The sequence below is a fragment of the Podarcis melisellensis genome, assembly GCF_964234715.1.
Source record: "Podarcis melisellensis genome assembly, chromosome: 8".
NCBI lineage: Eukaryota > Metazoa > Chordata > Lepidosauria > Squamata > Lacertidae > Podarcis > Podarcis melisellensis.
The window spans coordinates 84,494,546-84,509,163 of NC_138540.1; the positions used below are offsets into that span (position 1 = coordinate 84,494,546).

Consider the following 14,618-nt stretch of genomic DNA (forward strand, 5'->3'; position numbering starts at 1 on the left):
ACACTGGGTTTGCAGCGTTCTTAATCCAAGTTGTTCATAAACTAAGCTGCTCTTAAACCAAGGTACCAATATATCATAGAATTGTAGAGCTGGAAGGGACATGGATCATGGAACATCCAGAAAGTATAAGAGCTGCATAAGAACAGGAACCCTCCCCAAAATATTATTATGAACGAGCCTCTGACATACGTACCTTAAGTACATCTACAAACTCATCGAGAGGTGTGACCGTGCTTTTGCTGGGTAATCTTGTTGTATCAGGTCTCATATAAGACAAACCCAACTCTCATCAAACGAACAGACTCCTTTCTCTTTTCCAGTCTTTCATATCAGCTACAGTTGAAATTCACAACAATGTCCCGTGGAGAACCGGGGAAGACCAGCCAATTGCTCGTGAAAAGATCTCTCTCCATATTCTGCAAATACAGTGGTGTCTCGCAAGACGAAATTAATCCGTTCCGTGAGGCTCTTCGTATAGCGGTTTTTTCGTCTTGCGAAGCAAGCCCATTGACAGCTTAGCGGATTAGCGCTATTAGCGGTTTAGCGGCTTTTAGCGGCTTATCAGCTTAGCGGATCGGCTGATAAGCGGCTTAGCTGCTTAGAAACAGGGAAAAAGGGGGGGAAACCCTGCAGGAACTCGCAAGACATTTTCGTCTTGCGAAGCAAGCCCATAGGGAAATTCGTTTTGCGAAGCACCTCCAAAACGGAAAACCCTTTCGTCTAGCGGGTTTTCCGTCTTGCGAGGCGTTCGTCTTGCGGGGCACCACTGTAGAAATATTTTGATACCGTACTATACTACATTGAAATGTAGAAAGGTTTCTCTGATTGCCCTTGAATCTCCCTGCCACACTTGCCATCTAACATATAACACCGGTGCTGAAAGACCTACCTTGGCTCCCAGTACGTTTCCGAACACAATTCAAAGCGTTGGTGCTGACCTTGAAAGCCCTAAATGGCCTCGGCCCAGTATACCTGAAGAAGCGTCTCTACCCCCATTGTTCATGAGCTCCAGCTCCAAGAGCCTTTTGGCGACTCCCTCACTCTGAGAAGTGAGGTTACAGGGAACCAGGCGGAGGGCCTTTTTGGTAGTGGCACCCTCCCTGTGGAACGCCCTCCCATCTGATGTCAAGGAAATATCTGACTTTGAGAAGACATCTGAAGGCAGCCCTGTTTAGGAAAGTTTTCAATGTCTGATCTTTTATCGTGTTTTTAGTCAGATGGGTGGGGTATCAATATAAAGGTAAAGGTAACAGGACCCCTGACCGTTAGGTCCAGTCGCGGACGACTGGGGTTGCGGCACTCATCTCGCTTTACTGGCCGAGGGAGCCGGCGTACAGCTTCTGGGTCATGTAGCATGACTAAGCTGCTTCTGGCGAACCAGTGCACGGAAACGGCGTTTACCTTCCCACCGGAGGGGTACCTATTTATCTACTTTGACATGCCTTCCAACTGCTAGGTTGGCAGGAGCAGGGACTGAGCAACGGGAGCTCACCCTGTCGTGGGGATTCGAACCGCCGACCTTCTGATCGGCAAGTCCTAGGCTCTGGTTTAGCCCACAGTGCCACCCGCGTCCGGGGTATCAATAATACATTATTATTATTATTATATTATTATTATTATTATTATCATCATTATTGTCATCTTGCTTCCCACCCCCCTTCAGAACATCCTCTATGTCTCCTTCTGCGAACCCTTCAACAACCAGAAGACCATCTCCGTATCCCCTGACATGACAACAGCATCTGTGTGCGCCGTGTGCGCCGAGAAGTACGGCGTCTCCGATCCCGATTCCCACGGCCTCTTCTTGGTGTCGCACGGCTCCTCTCAGCTCTTGGCCAGGGACAGCTGCCCACAGAGACTCCGGTCAGAGACCCTCCAGACCCAAGGGGGGCTTGGGAGTTTCGTCTACAAGCCCAAAGACAAGGGGCTCCCCGCTACCGCCGCTCCCCCTTCCCTTTCGAACCCTGACCGCTCGACTGAGGCCCGGGAGCCCCTCAAAAGCAAGGACACGGGGCAACCGGATTGAGTGAAGGCCTCGGAAGCTTCCGGAAACATCCCCAGAAGGTTGACCAAGCTTTTGGGTTTCTGACTGGGCGGAAAGTTCGGGAAAAGCTGAGAGACTGGGCTATAAAACGTCCGCCAGGAAAAGTCTCGGGCAGAAGACCTCAGCCCTGAAGTACTGATAGCAGACAGGGTGATGAGCCTTTCTCCTTTGCATGGAAGCTTGTGAGGGAGCGGCCGCCATTTTGTTTTTTTACTACTCTTGTTGCCCTGCTAGAGTTCCCGCTTCCGTTTAGACCAGGGCTGACCAGACTAGTAAGAATAAGTGGGAAACTTAAGTGGCATTACAGTTGAAGTGGTATGAAACTGCTTTAAATGCCAGCCCTAGAGCATATGGGGCCTTAAGGCAGGCTTAGCCATCTTGGACTACTCTAGATATTGTTGGACTACAACTCCCATCATCCCTGGCCATTGGCCTGGCTGGCTGAGGCTGCAGGTGCCAGGATCTGTTCAGTTCCAGTCTTCTCACTTTCTCATTTTTCCCCAATACCTTGGAAGTTGAACGGAATCCGTTCCAGAAGTCCGTTCGACTTCCGAAACCTTCGGAAACCAAATCGCAGCTTCTGATTGGCTCCAGGAAGCTCCTGCAGCCAATCGGAAGTCCCGTCGGATGTTCGGCTTCCAAAAATAGTTCGCAAACTGGAACAGTCACTTACGGGTTTGTGACGTTTGGGAGACGATTTGTTCGGGAGCCAAGCCGTTCGACTTGCAAGGTACCATTGTATTAAATCCAGCTCTCTACATTTCGAAGCGATTCACAATTTCCCAAAAACCGTGACATTTCATCAGCATCTTATTGCCGATTTCTCCTAATAAACACTCTTTACATTTTGAGGAGTGTGCAGATTGCTTCAGCCTGTTTCCTCCCCACACTGCGTGTTTCTGAATGTCATTTTCACAAATCCCTTCATTTTTATTCACATTGTGTTTTCCCGTCGACGGACGGCTGCATTTTGGTTTGTGCAGTGTTTTGGAAAGTGAGGCAGATTTGGGCAGATTTGGCTTTGAGTGCATACAGAATCCTTTGTCCGTAGCTGGGGCTGATGGTGATCGGAGTCTAGAGCACAGCTGTCAACCGTCCCTTATTTGGCGGGAAACTCCCTTATCCCAGCAACGTGTCCCGCCGCTGTCCCTTATTGATGATGTCCCTTAAATTTCCCGGGTTTCAAAGGAAGCAGCTCCTTTCCCTCCCTCCCTACCAGGGAGGAGGGAGGCTCCAACTGTGTTGTTTGGCTGCGTTGCTCACCCAATAAGGAGTCTAAGAACGACTGGGGGGTGGAGCTTGCATGCCTTGTGCCAGTCAAATCGGCCGCGTTGCCTGGGGACTCGCCTTTGCTCAGCGCTTCCCAGCGGAGAGGTGACGGTGGTTTTCCTTGCTGCATCCCCTTTGCCGGGTTGCTGTGCTGTGGGAACCACCGCTTGAGGCTTTGTTTGGCTGCTGGCTGGGCTTTCTGCCTTTGGCCTGAAAGGGCTCAGAAGTTGAACATACCTGTGCTTGGAAAATCCCTTATTTGGGCTGCTGATCCCTTATTTTCAAATCTGTAAATTGACAGCTATGGTCTAGAGTGTTGCGAGATGGGCTGCCGTGGTTCTACCGTCTGAGAGTAGCTTAAGATAATGGAGAAGACAATGTTGTTGTTTTTTAAGCCAGGGAGGCAAGGAGCAACTACACCCACCCACCCACCCTTATTCCATCTGTTGTTTTAATCCATCAATTCTCATGTCTACCCAGCAGAGGGCAGCATCTGTTTTCTATTATGGAAGCTCAAAACCATAACTAACTTAGAACCTTGGAATTGTAGAGCTGGAAGGGACCCCGGGGTCATCTAGTCCAACCCCCTGCAATGAAGGAATCTCCACTAAAGTATCCATGACAGATGGCCATCCAACCTCAGCTTAAAGGCCTCCAACAAAGGAGAGTCCACAACCTCCCAAGGGAGACCGTTCCCCTGTCGAACAGCTCTTCCAGTCAGATCTTACAATTTGAACACATTCCCAGCCACCCAAAGGATTGCGGGAACCATGTTGTTGTTGTTTAGTCGTTTAGTCGTGTCCGACTCTTTGTGACCCCCTGGACCAGCGCACGCCAGGCACTCCTGTCTTCCACTGCCTCCCGCAGTTTGGTCAAACTCATGCTGGCAGCTTCGAGAACACTGTCCAACCATCTCGTCCTCTGTGGTCCCCTTCTCCTTGGGCCCTCCATCTTTCCCAACATCAGGGTCTTTTCCAGGAAGTCTTCTCTTCTCCTGAGGTGGCCAAAGTCTTGGAGCCTCAGCTTCAGGATCTGTCCTTGCAATGAGCACTCAGGGCTGAGTTCCTTCAGAATGGAGAGGTTTGCTCTTCTTGCAGTCCATGGGACTCTCAAGAGTCTCCTCCAGACCAGAATTCAAAAGCATCAATTCTTTGGCGATCAGTCTTCTTTATGGTCCAGCTCTCACTTCCATACATCACTACTGGAAAAACCATAGCGGGAACCATAGTTTACCCCTAACAGAGGTTGCAATTCCCAGCACCCATCAACTAGAGCTCCCAGGATTCTTTGGCCAGGGAAGGGTGGGTGGTGTGTACACAGGCTTAATGTGCTAAGTACTGTTGGAACTGTAGAAGGGGATGGAAGATTTTAAGCGCTTCATAGGAACACAGGAAGCTTCCTTATACTGAATCAGACCATGGGTCCATCTGATTCAATATTGTCTACACTGACCAACAGCAGCTTTCCAGGATTTCAGGCAGGAGTCTCTGTATCCGGAGCTGCCAGGGATTGAAACTGCAACCTTCTGCTTGCAAGAGAGTTTCTCTGCCACTCAGCTAACGGTCCTTCCTGACACCTCCAGGTGTTGTTGGGGTCCTATCAGCCTCAGCCAGCAGTAAATCCCACCGTTCAAGTTGGGAGTTACCGTATTTTTCACTTTATAACACGCACCCAACCATAACACGCACATAGTTTTTAGAGGAGGAAAACAAGAAAAAAATTATTCTAAACGAAACAGTGGATGTATGATTTTTGTGGTTTATGCTGTGGCCACAGACATGTGATCTGACAGTGAGTTTGGAGTAGCCCAATGCAAAAATCCTGAGGATCCATGCTTTGTAACCACGTTTTTGTACCACTGTGGCCCCAGGCAACAGTGGGTGCATGATTTTTTTGGTACAAGATGTAGCCATGGACATGCTATGTGATCTGATGGTGAATTTGGGGTGATCCAGTGGGGAGGAGGGACAGAGAGCCTGCTTGCTTTAAAGGAGCCAACAGGACAGGAGCCGCTTACACTCGTGTAAGCGGCTCCTCTCCTCTCCCGCTTTGCTCCTTTAAAGAAGCAGGCTCTCTGTCCCTCTCTCCTCCCCACTCAGCAGCTCTTCTCCCGCTTTGCTTTTCAAAGCGAGCCACGGAGGAGGGAAGGACTGCAGCAGATCCCCCCCGCCACACGTATGCATTGCCTCCATAACACACATAGACATTTCCCCTTACTTTCTAGGAGGAAAAAAGTGAGTGTTATGGTGCAAAAAATACGGTAACTCTTTATTAGTAAGAACATGATCTGCACAAACTTGGTAGAAGATCACCTTAGCCCGGCCAGTGCTGGTGCAAGTTGTCCCACAACATTTATTGTGGCCAAGGGACAGGGAAGGTTGGAGCAGTCCGATACCCAGAAAACAAGACACATTCTTCATTTTAGGGGGCTGTGATTCACACAAGAAGTTTTTGGGAGTCAGGAGCAAGCCAACAATAAATCACACTGTGCAAGTTGGAGTTAACTCTTCATTAGCAAGAACACGATCTGCACAGACTTGGTAGAGATCAGGCCTAATGGGCAGCATTCCCTAGTAGGTCTCACCCCATGGCTCAGTTGCCGAGACTGAAAACCCCTGCCTCCCCACAGCTGTCTAGGTCCCCTCCTCTCCGGGGCTTCCCCCAAGCAATCAGAGATGGTGTCTACCTCCAGCCAACTCCTTTACCAAATACTGCAGTATTGAACAACTAGCAATTAACTACAACAAATCCAAAGTCATGGTGTTCTCTAAAAAAAGGAGGAGGCACAAATGGAGAATAGACAATCGCTCAATAGAACAGGTAGCAACCTTTAAATACCTGGGTGTAACCTTCCAGGAAAGGGGCTCCTGGCGCTTTCAGATTAATAATACTATTGCAAATGCAGAAAGATCTACCTAAGCGTTAATAAGATTCTTTTATGGGAAAGGGGGTCAATACATACCGGCAGCCTCCCAGGTCTTTGCTGCCAAAATATTATCACCATTGCTATATGGATCCCAGATCTGCAGCTTTAAAGACCTTACTCACTTAGAGGCTTTCCAAACTAAGTTCTTCCGCTGCCTGCTGGGGATCCCCTCTTGCGTATCCAACATAGCGGTCCGTTTGGAGGTTGGGCAAATGCCTATCAGTACTCGGATATGGATATTGAAGATCCATTATTGGCTAAAGCTTATTTTCTTCCCAGTTGGGCTGGCACCTTTAACCTTATTAGATACCTACCAATCCAGATGGAAAGCTACACTGCTGGAAAAGCTTAAAGGTTTGGGGATCCCACAGCAGACCTTGATAGCGACAGGCTTCGAGAAAGCTAGGACTACAATTCGCCAGCGTATCTGGGGCGTAGAATTACAATGCCACATGAGCGAAATGGTCAAACATCCAGCAATAAGGGACCAGGGGAGAGGTTTCTCTCCAGCTAACTACCTGCAGCCAACCTCTCCTCTGCCCCTTTCACACCTCTTCTGGTTCTGGGAGACAAGTGGGGAGGGGAGACACCCTGGTTTCTTCACCTGCCGGACCGATCTCTGCCTTTTGCCACCTCTTCAGCCTCTGATTCTGCACTGCTCTCTGCCACAGACTCTCTCTGCTCACTAAACACTGACCTATTCCACTTCCAACACCACCTTCTCCCAGTCAGCTCCCTCTTCTCCCACTGACCACTCATCCTTGCCCCAGCTTTGAGCCTTCTTCCTTTGTGGGTTCCCCAGCTGGCTCCTCTCCCCATTCCTCTGCCGTGTCCAACCCGTCCGCGGCAGGGGACTTGCCAAAAGATCAGCTCCCAAGAATGAACCCCCTCCCCAGAAAGAACCGTGTACCTCCATTTTTCAAAGAGGGAGGTCACTATAAGTTCAGTCCCATAGGCCTCTCATTCCCTGCACAGGTGTGCTCCCCTGAGCCCAGGGGTGGGAGAAGATACAAGAGCAATGGAAATGGAGAGCGGGACACAGTTGGGGGGGGAGAGTTCCCCCCTTTTTTTGTCTATTTCCAAGAAAACATTTCCTGGCACCGGGTCCTCCCAACCTGCAGATTCTTGCACAGGCAGGCCTGTTGTGCGGCACGTCTTGAACCGACGCCCCGATGTTGCAACAAACCCCTGGGCTTGGCTTTTGTGTTTTGCACAGCTAACCGGGAACAGGTGTAAGGTTGCCGGAGGGAGGGGAGGGGTGGAAGGTTTGCAGCCAGATGTTTCCTCACCTGCCTCCGCCGTTCCCCACCAACCACGTGGAACGCCGAGTGAGAGATCGGAAGCAACTTGCGGGTGGAAATTGCAAATGGGAGCCAACACGGGGCGCCACTCCAGGCTGGTATTTGTGGAAGGGTTTCGGTGGGCGAATTGATGCTTTTGAATTCTGGTGCTGGAGGAGACTCTTGAGAGTCCCATGGACTGCAAGAAGATCAAACCTCTCCATTCTGAAGGAAATCAGCCCTGAGTGCTCACTGGAAGGACAGGATCCTGAAGCTGAGGCTCCAATACTTTGGCCACCTCATGAGAAGAGAAGACTCCCTGGAGAAGACCCTGATGTTGGGAAAGATGGAGGGCCCAAGGAGAAGGGGACGACGGAGGACGAGATGATTGGACGGTGTTCTCGAAGCTCCCAGCATGAGTTTGACCGAACTGCGGGAGGCAGTGGAAGAGCCGGACACGATTAAATGACTAAACAACAACCCCAGAATTACAAAAGCCATCTCAGCTTTTGGTCCAGTTCAAGTCAGCTGGCTTGCACCAGAACACCGGACCAAGAGACTCTCTCTTTTTTGGTCTGTCGCGCGAGGCAGCTGCCTCCCATAAGAGCTGGGAACCAAAAAAAAATTAGCATCCCAATTTTGATCAGATGTTGGAGAGTGTGATATTGGTTCAGGGACTGTCTGTAGCAGAGTTTATTCCACAAGAGTCTTCAGCTGCTCAGGACCATTGCAGAATAGCGACGGGGATCTGTAATCTGCAACTCTCACTTTGTTGTTTGATTTCAAAAAACTCAACATCAGCAGCTCTGAAGCCCGAGAACATAAACATCGAAGTAATAAATTTGCAGATTGTTGGCCCACAGCCAGGGAACAACTTGGCCAGAGTTGCTCTTCTCTTCTCTTATCCCTGCCTCTTACCAGAAAGCAGCCATCCCTAGGGCAGGGCTGGGTAGCTAACTGTTTTGGGATCATTATTGTTTGTAAATTCATTTTATATAATTCTTAATTGCCCATTAACCTATTCCTTAAGGCGACCACCCTTCTCGACATACTGAAAGCCACATTTGCCACGTAATGTTTTCCCAAGGGAGTATTTCCCCCTCCAGTTCACAGACTTAAACTTGCCTTGCTGCTGATCTTCATTATTATGTGGGTTATAAATGTTGTTTAATTAAACGAGCCATGTTTTATTTCGGCTGATCGCCGAAGAAGCATCAATTCTTCGGCGATCAGCCTTCTTTAGGGTCCAGCTCTCAGTTCCATACATCACTACTGGGAAAACCATAGCTTTTACTATACGGACTTTTGTTGGCAAGGTGATGTCTCTGCTTTTTAAGAAGCTGTCTAGGTTTGCTTTCTCCCAAGAAGCAGGCGTCTTTTAATTTCACGGCTGCTGTCACCATCTGCAGTGATCATGGAGCCCAAGAAAGTAAAATCTCTCACTGCCTCCATTTCTTCCTCTTCTATTTGCCACATATATTAAAGGTAAAGGTACCCCTGCCCGTACGGGCCAGTCTTGACAGACTCTGGGGTTGTGCGCCCATCTCACTTAAGAGGCCAGGGGCCAGCGCTGTCCGAAGGCACTTCCGGGTCACGTGGCCAGCGTGACATCGCTGCTCTGGCGAGCCAGAGCCGCACACGGAAACGCCGTTTACCTTCCCGCTGGTAAGCGGTCCCTATTTATCTACTTGCACCCGGAGGTGCTTTCGAACTGCTAGGTTGGCAGGCGCTGGGACCGAGCAGCGGGAGCGCACCCCGCCGCAGGGATTCGAACCGCCGACCTTTCGATCGTCAAGTCCTAGGCGCTGAGGCTTTAACCCACAGCGCCACCTGCGTCCCACCTGCGCCACATATATTGGAACACTCCAAATCGTTTGCCCATGTTATGTGCGGAGAAATAGCCGATCTAGTGGAAAGCAAAGCACTGATCATTGCAATGAATTCTGAATTATTATTATTGCATAAGATTATTGTACAATCTTAGAAGGGGTGTGTCCTTGACTACCATGAAGGGACTATGCTACTGTTTGGCAGGGTCCTCTCTTGCAAAGCTGGTTGCTGGGCAGGGACTTTAGAATAAGGTTACCAGATTTTTTCCAATGAATCCGGGGACACTTTTCAACTTCAGTGGATTTTGTAATTCAGGGGACTGATTTGTAATTCCGGGGACTGTCCCTGGGAAATGGGGGTGTCTGCTAACCTTACTTTAGAAACAGCTTGCCCCCCCCCCAATGGAGGGTGGTGTGTGTGTGTGTGTGTGTGTGTGTGTGAGAGAGAGAGAGAGAGAGAGAGAGAGAGAGAGAGAGAGAGAGAGAGAGAGAAGCGTCTGTTACAAGCTCAATGGTCACTAGATGGGGCTCATGGACTCTCCCTGTCCCCTCTTACCAATCTCATTTAGGTGTTTGTTGTTTATTTATGGCACGTAGGACGCTAATATCCAATACCGAGATGAAGGTGTGCCAGGCTTGCGTGCTGAGCACACCGCTTTGTGGAATGGGCAACTGAAAACCATCAATGCCTTCCACACGTGTCGCGTCAGGAAGATTCTGGCCATCAGAAGAAGAAGAAGAAGAAGAAGAAGAAGAAGAAGAAGAAGAAAAAGAAGAAGAGTTTGGATTTGATATCCCGCCTTTCACTCCCTTTAAGGAGTCTCAAAGCGACTAACATTCTCCTTTCCCTTCCTCCCCCACAACAAACACTCTGTGAGGTGAGTGGGGCTGAGAGACTTCAGAGAAGTGTGACTGGCCCAAGGTCACCCAGCAGCTGCATGTGGAGGAGCGGAGACTCGAACCCGGTTCTCCAGATTACCACACTGGCTCCTAAGGCAGGACAGAAATGGAAAGTGTAATGCCGGTGGTCAACAAAAGAGGTTTAAAGACTCTTTCAAGGCAAATCTTTAAAAATGTCGTGTAAACACCCGACAACTGGGAAACACTGGCCTGCGAGTGCTCCAGTTGGAGAGCAGCCTTTACCAAAGGTGTCATGGACTTTGAAGACGCCTTCCTCTGCCCCGACTGCAATGAAACATGTCTCTCCTGTGTCAGTCTCTACAACTGCAACAGGCACTTGTAAGCCTCCAACAGTTTGACTTCACCCCAAAGGCGCAGCTCTCCATTGTCTCCCCGAGGCAGACAGATGCCAAAACACACCTTTGGAGGGAGAAATATTGCAAGGAATTTGACCCTTGCTTTCAATAGGTGGCCGGGGTGAGCGGGCACACAATGCTATCCCCTCTTTCCATACCTTTACTAGCTCACATCTTTTTAACCGAAACTACTTTCTGAATGTTTTTAACTGAAACTCTTTTCAGAACGCTTTTTAACAGCTTTAGCTGTTTTTAACCGTCGCTATTTTTAGAATGGCTGAAAATGTTTTAGAATATTTTTTTTTTAATGTGATTGCATTTGCTAGTCCTGGTCTCCTTGGGGAGGAAGGGCAGGATATAAATTCAATGAATAAATAAACCCACACCACGTATTTAAAGCAATCTCAGGGCACTTCAACAGCCTAAGAACACTTTAAATGTATGGCATAGGTGTGATCCTGCAGGAGCCAGCCAGCTGACGCCAGCTACTGCTCATTTCTTGTTAAACTTTCTGCATTGAGCCAATCAGACCCAACTCTGATTTAGGCCAATAAAACATGAGACGAGCTTGCAGGATCAGGCCACTGGTTCATCTAGTCCAGCAGCCTGTTCTCACAGTGGCCAACCTGTGATGAATCATGTTCTCCCCTTATATACTGCAACTTGGATGAAATAAACAAAAGCATGTACGGTACATATCCCAGACCCTCCACGTGTCCCTATTTTCCAGGGACATCCCTGATTTAGAGAAGTCGTCCCGGTTTCTGATTTGATCCCAGAATGTCCCATTTTTCCTTAAAGGTAAAGGGACCCCTGACCATTAGGTCCAGTCGTGACCGACTCTGGGGTTGCGGCGCTCATCTCGCTTTATTGGCCAAGGGAGCCGGCGTACAGCTTCCGGGTCATGTGGCCAGCATGACTAAGCCGCTTCTGGCAAACCAGAGCAGCACACGGAAACGCCGTTTACCTTCCTGCTGGAGCGGTACCTATTTATCTACTTGCACTTGACATGCTTTCGAACTGCTAGGTTGGCATTTTTCCTTAGGATGTCCCTATTTTCACTGGAGAAACGTTGGAGGGTATGGAGCTATCTGACCCCTGAGCCGTCTGAAGACAATCCTGTACAGGGGTACCTCGGGTTAAGTACCTAATTCATTCCAGAGGTCCATTCTTAACCTGAAACTGTTCTTAACCTGAAGCACTACTTTAGCTAATGGGGCCTCCTGCTGCCGCTGCACCGCGGGAACACGATTTCTGTTCTAATCCTGAAGCAAAGTTCTTAACCTGAAGCACTATTTCTGGGTTAGCAGAGTCTGTAACCTGAAGCGTATGTAACCTGAAGCGCATGTAACCCGAGGTACCACTGTATCAGTGTATAAGGAAGTTTTTAAATTGTTTTTAATGTTTTAATTTTTTTTATATATGTTGGAAGCTGCTCAGAGTGGCTGGGGCAATCCAATACGATGTGCGAGGAATAGGAAAGTTATCATTATGGAACGGAACATCCCTATTTTCATCGGAGAAATGTTGGAGGGTATGCAGTTCAGCTTCATGGGATATCCACAAGTCCTAAGTGTCATGATGAGAGCAGGAAAAAAAGCTTTTCTTTATCCTCTCAGTGCCAATCATCATTTCACAAACTTCTATCACAGCTCAGTTGGTTAAGCATGAGGCTCTTAATCTCAGGGTTGTGAGTTCGAGTTCCGCCTTGGGCAAAAGATCCCTGCATTGCAGTGGTTTGGTCTAGATCAGGGGTCAGCAACCTTTTTCAGTCGTGGGCTGGCCCACCGTCCCTCAGACCATGTGGGGGGCCGGACTATATTTGCGGGGGGGGGGGATGAACGAATTCCTAAGCCCCACAAATAACCCAGAGATGCATTTTAAATAAAAGTACACATTCTGCTCAAGTAAAAACACGCTGATTCCCGGACCTTCCGCAGGCCGCATTTAGAAGGCGATTCGGCCGGATCTGGCCCCCAGGCCTTAGGTTGCCTACCCCTGGTCTAGATGACCCTCAGTCTCTCTTCCAACTCTATAAATCTATGATTCTATGTCGCCTTTTCTCCAGAGAGAAAAAACCATGCCATGCATAAAGTTCTATCACAGCTCAGTCGGTAGAGCTTGAGGCTCTTAATTTCTGGGTCGTGGGTTTGAGTCCTAGGTAAAGGTAAAGGGACCCGTGACCATTAGGTCCAGTTGTGGCCGACTCTGGGGTTGTGACACTCATCTCACTTTACTGGCCGAGGGAGCCAGTGTACAGCTTCCGGATCATGTGGCCAGCATGACTAAGCCGCTTCTGGCAAACCAGAGCAGCACACGGAAACACCGTTTACCTTCCCGCCGGAAAGGTACCTATTTATCTACTTGCACTTTGTTGTGCTTTCGAACTGCTAGGTTGGCAGGAGCAGGGACCGAGCAACAGGAGCTCACCCCGTCGCGGGGATTCGAACCTCCGACCTTCCGATCGGCAAGTCCAAGGCTCTGTGGTTTAACCCACAGCGCATCAAAATCGCATTTGGATAGAAACTGTTTCCCAGGCGGCTAGTCCTAGTCTTTATAACCCTGTACCTTCTTCCAGAAGGCAGAAGCTGAAAGAGATCATTTCTGGGGTGCGCACGATCCTGCGCTATCTCTGCAGCTTTCTTATAGCACCTGGTTGGCAGGAGCAGGGACCGAGCAACGTGCGCTCACCCCATTGCAGGGATTCCAACCTCCAACCTTCTGATCAGCAAGTTCTAGGCTCTGTGGTTTAGACCGTGTCCCGGGTTCGAGTCCTACCTCGGGCAAAAAAATAAAATCCTGCATTCCAGAAGGTTGGCCTACCCTAGATGACTTTTGGGGTACTCTCCAAGTCCTTTGATTCCATATCGCCTTTCCTCTGAACGGGGGGGAAAAAACAACACAACGCTGCAAACTTTCTGCCCGGGATCCTGCATATGAGAAGGGAGGCGGGTCTCTTCCCTCCGCAGGGGGCGTGGCGCCTCCCCAGCTGTTCTGGGTCCACGTGGGTTGGACCACCTTAGGGGAAAGTGCAAGGACATGCGGCGCGCAGGGGAGGCGGAGGTAGGGCTGGCACCCCCGCCGCTTTATAAAACCTCCATGCAGCGCGCCCGCGGCGTCCAGTGGCCCCCGCCGAGGAAAGGGCGAGCCCGGCAGCCCCGATCGGCTCCACCATGCGCTGTGCGCGCCCCCGGACGCGCCTCGTCCCGGAGCTGCTGCTGTTGTGGCTGCTGGCTGTGGCGGCGGTGACACCTTTTCGTTTGGACACCTCGCCGGTAAGGGGGACCTTTTTGGGGGGTGGGGGGGGGGGAAGCAAGGCAACAGAGCGATGGGGAAGGTTGTGGGGTGTGTGTCTGTGTGTCTGTGCGTTTTTGGAGACAGGGGAGATGGGCGCACGGGGCTTGTTCCAGAACCAAAAGTCGTGCGTAAAGTTTGGAGGAAGGTCTCAGAAAGCCGCGGCTTCAGAAATACAGCGGGACCTCGGGTTACAGACGCTTCAGGTTACAGACTCCCCCAACCCAGAAATAGTACCTCGGGTTAAGAACTTCGCTTCAGGATGAGAACAGAAATCGCGCAGCGGCAGCGGGAAACCCCATTAGCTAAAGTGGTGCTTCATGGTTAAGAACAGTTTCAGGTTAAGAACGGACCTCCAGAATGAATTAAGTTCTTAACCCGAGGTACCACTGTACCGATCTGGGGTAAAAAAGAGACAGAAATGGTATTATTACTATTAAGCGCTATAGTGGGATTTAAGGGTGTGGGGGTTTTTTGGGTTTGGTTTTTTTTAGGGGGCATGCACTGACCTTGAGTGAAAAATCCACTCACCCTCTTGCTTATATTGTTAGAATCATAGATCTGTAGAGTTGAAAGGGACACCCGAAGATCCTCTAGACCAACCCCCTTCAATACAAGTATCTCAACACGTGGTCCACCATCCAATTTGAAACCATACCGGGCCCTGCTTAGCTCTGCAAATGTGCTAGACAATTTCATTGCTGCACCCCTATTATTTAA

At 49.7% G+C, this 14,618-nt stretch overlaps 2 protein-coding genes across 5 annotated transcripts in view; both read left to right on the plus strand.

Moving 5' to 3' along the window:
- Positions 1-2,934, plus strand: part of RINL (Ras and Rab interactor like) — a 47,053-nt gene extending 44,119 nt beyond the window's left edge. For all 3 annotated transcript variants that reach the window (XM_081921990.1, XM_081921991.1, XM_081921992.1), the window contains one exon: positions 1,664-2,934. In XM_081921990.1, the coding sequence (XP_081778116.1) occupies positions 1,664-2,026 (363 nt within the window). In that variant the 3' untranslated portion in view covers positions 2,027-2,934. The remainder of the gene's footprint in view (positions 1-1,663) is intronic.
- Positions 2,935-13,650: 10,716 nt separating this feature from the next.
- Positions 13,651-14,618, plus strand: part of LOC309376063 (SPARC-related modular calcium-binding protein 1-like) — a 68,366-nt gene continuing 67,398 nt past the window's right edge. Inside the window, exon 1 of one of the 2 annotated variants that reach the window (XM_081922227.1) lies at positions 13,651-13,879. In XM_081922227.1, the coding sequence (XP_081778353.1) occupies positions 13,778-13,879 (102 nt within the window). In that variant the 5' untranslated portion in view covers positions 13,651-13,777. The remainder of the gene's footprint in view (positions 13,880-14,618) is intronic. The other variant, XM_081922228.1, reaches the window with a different exon arrangement.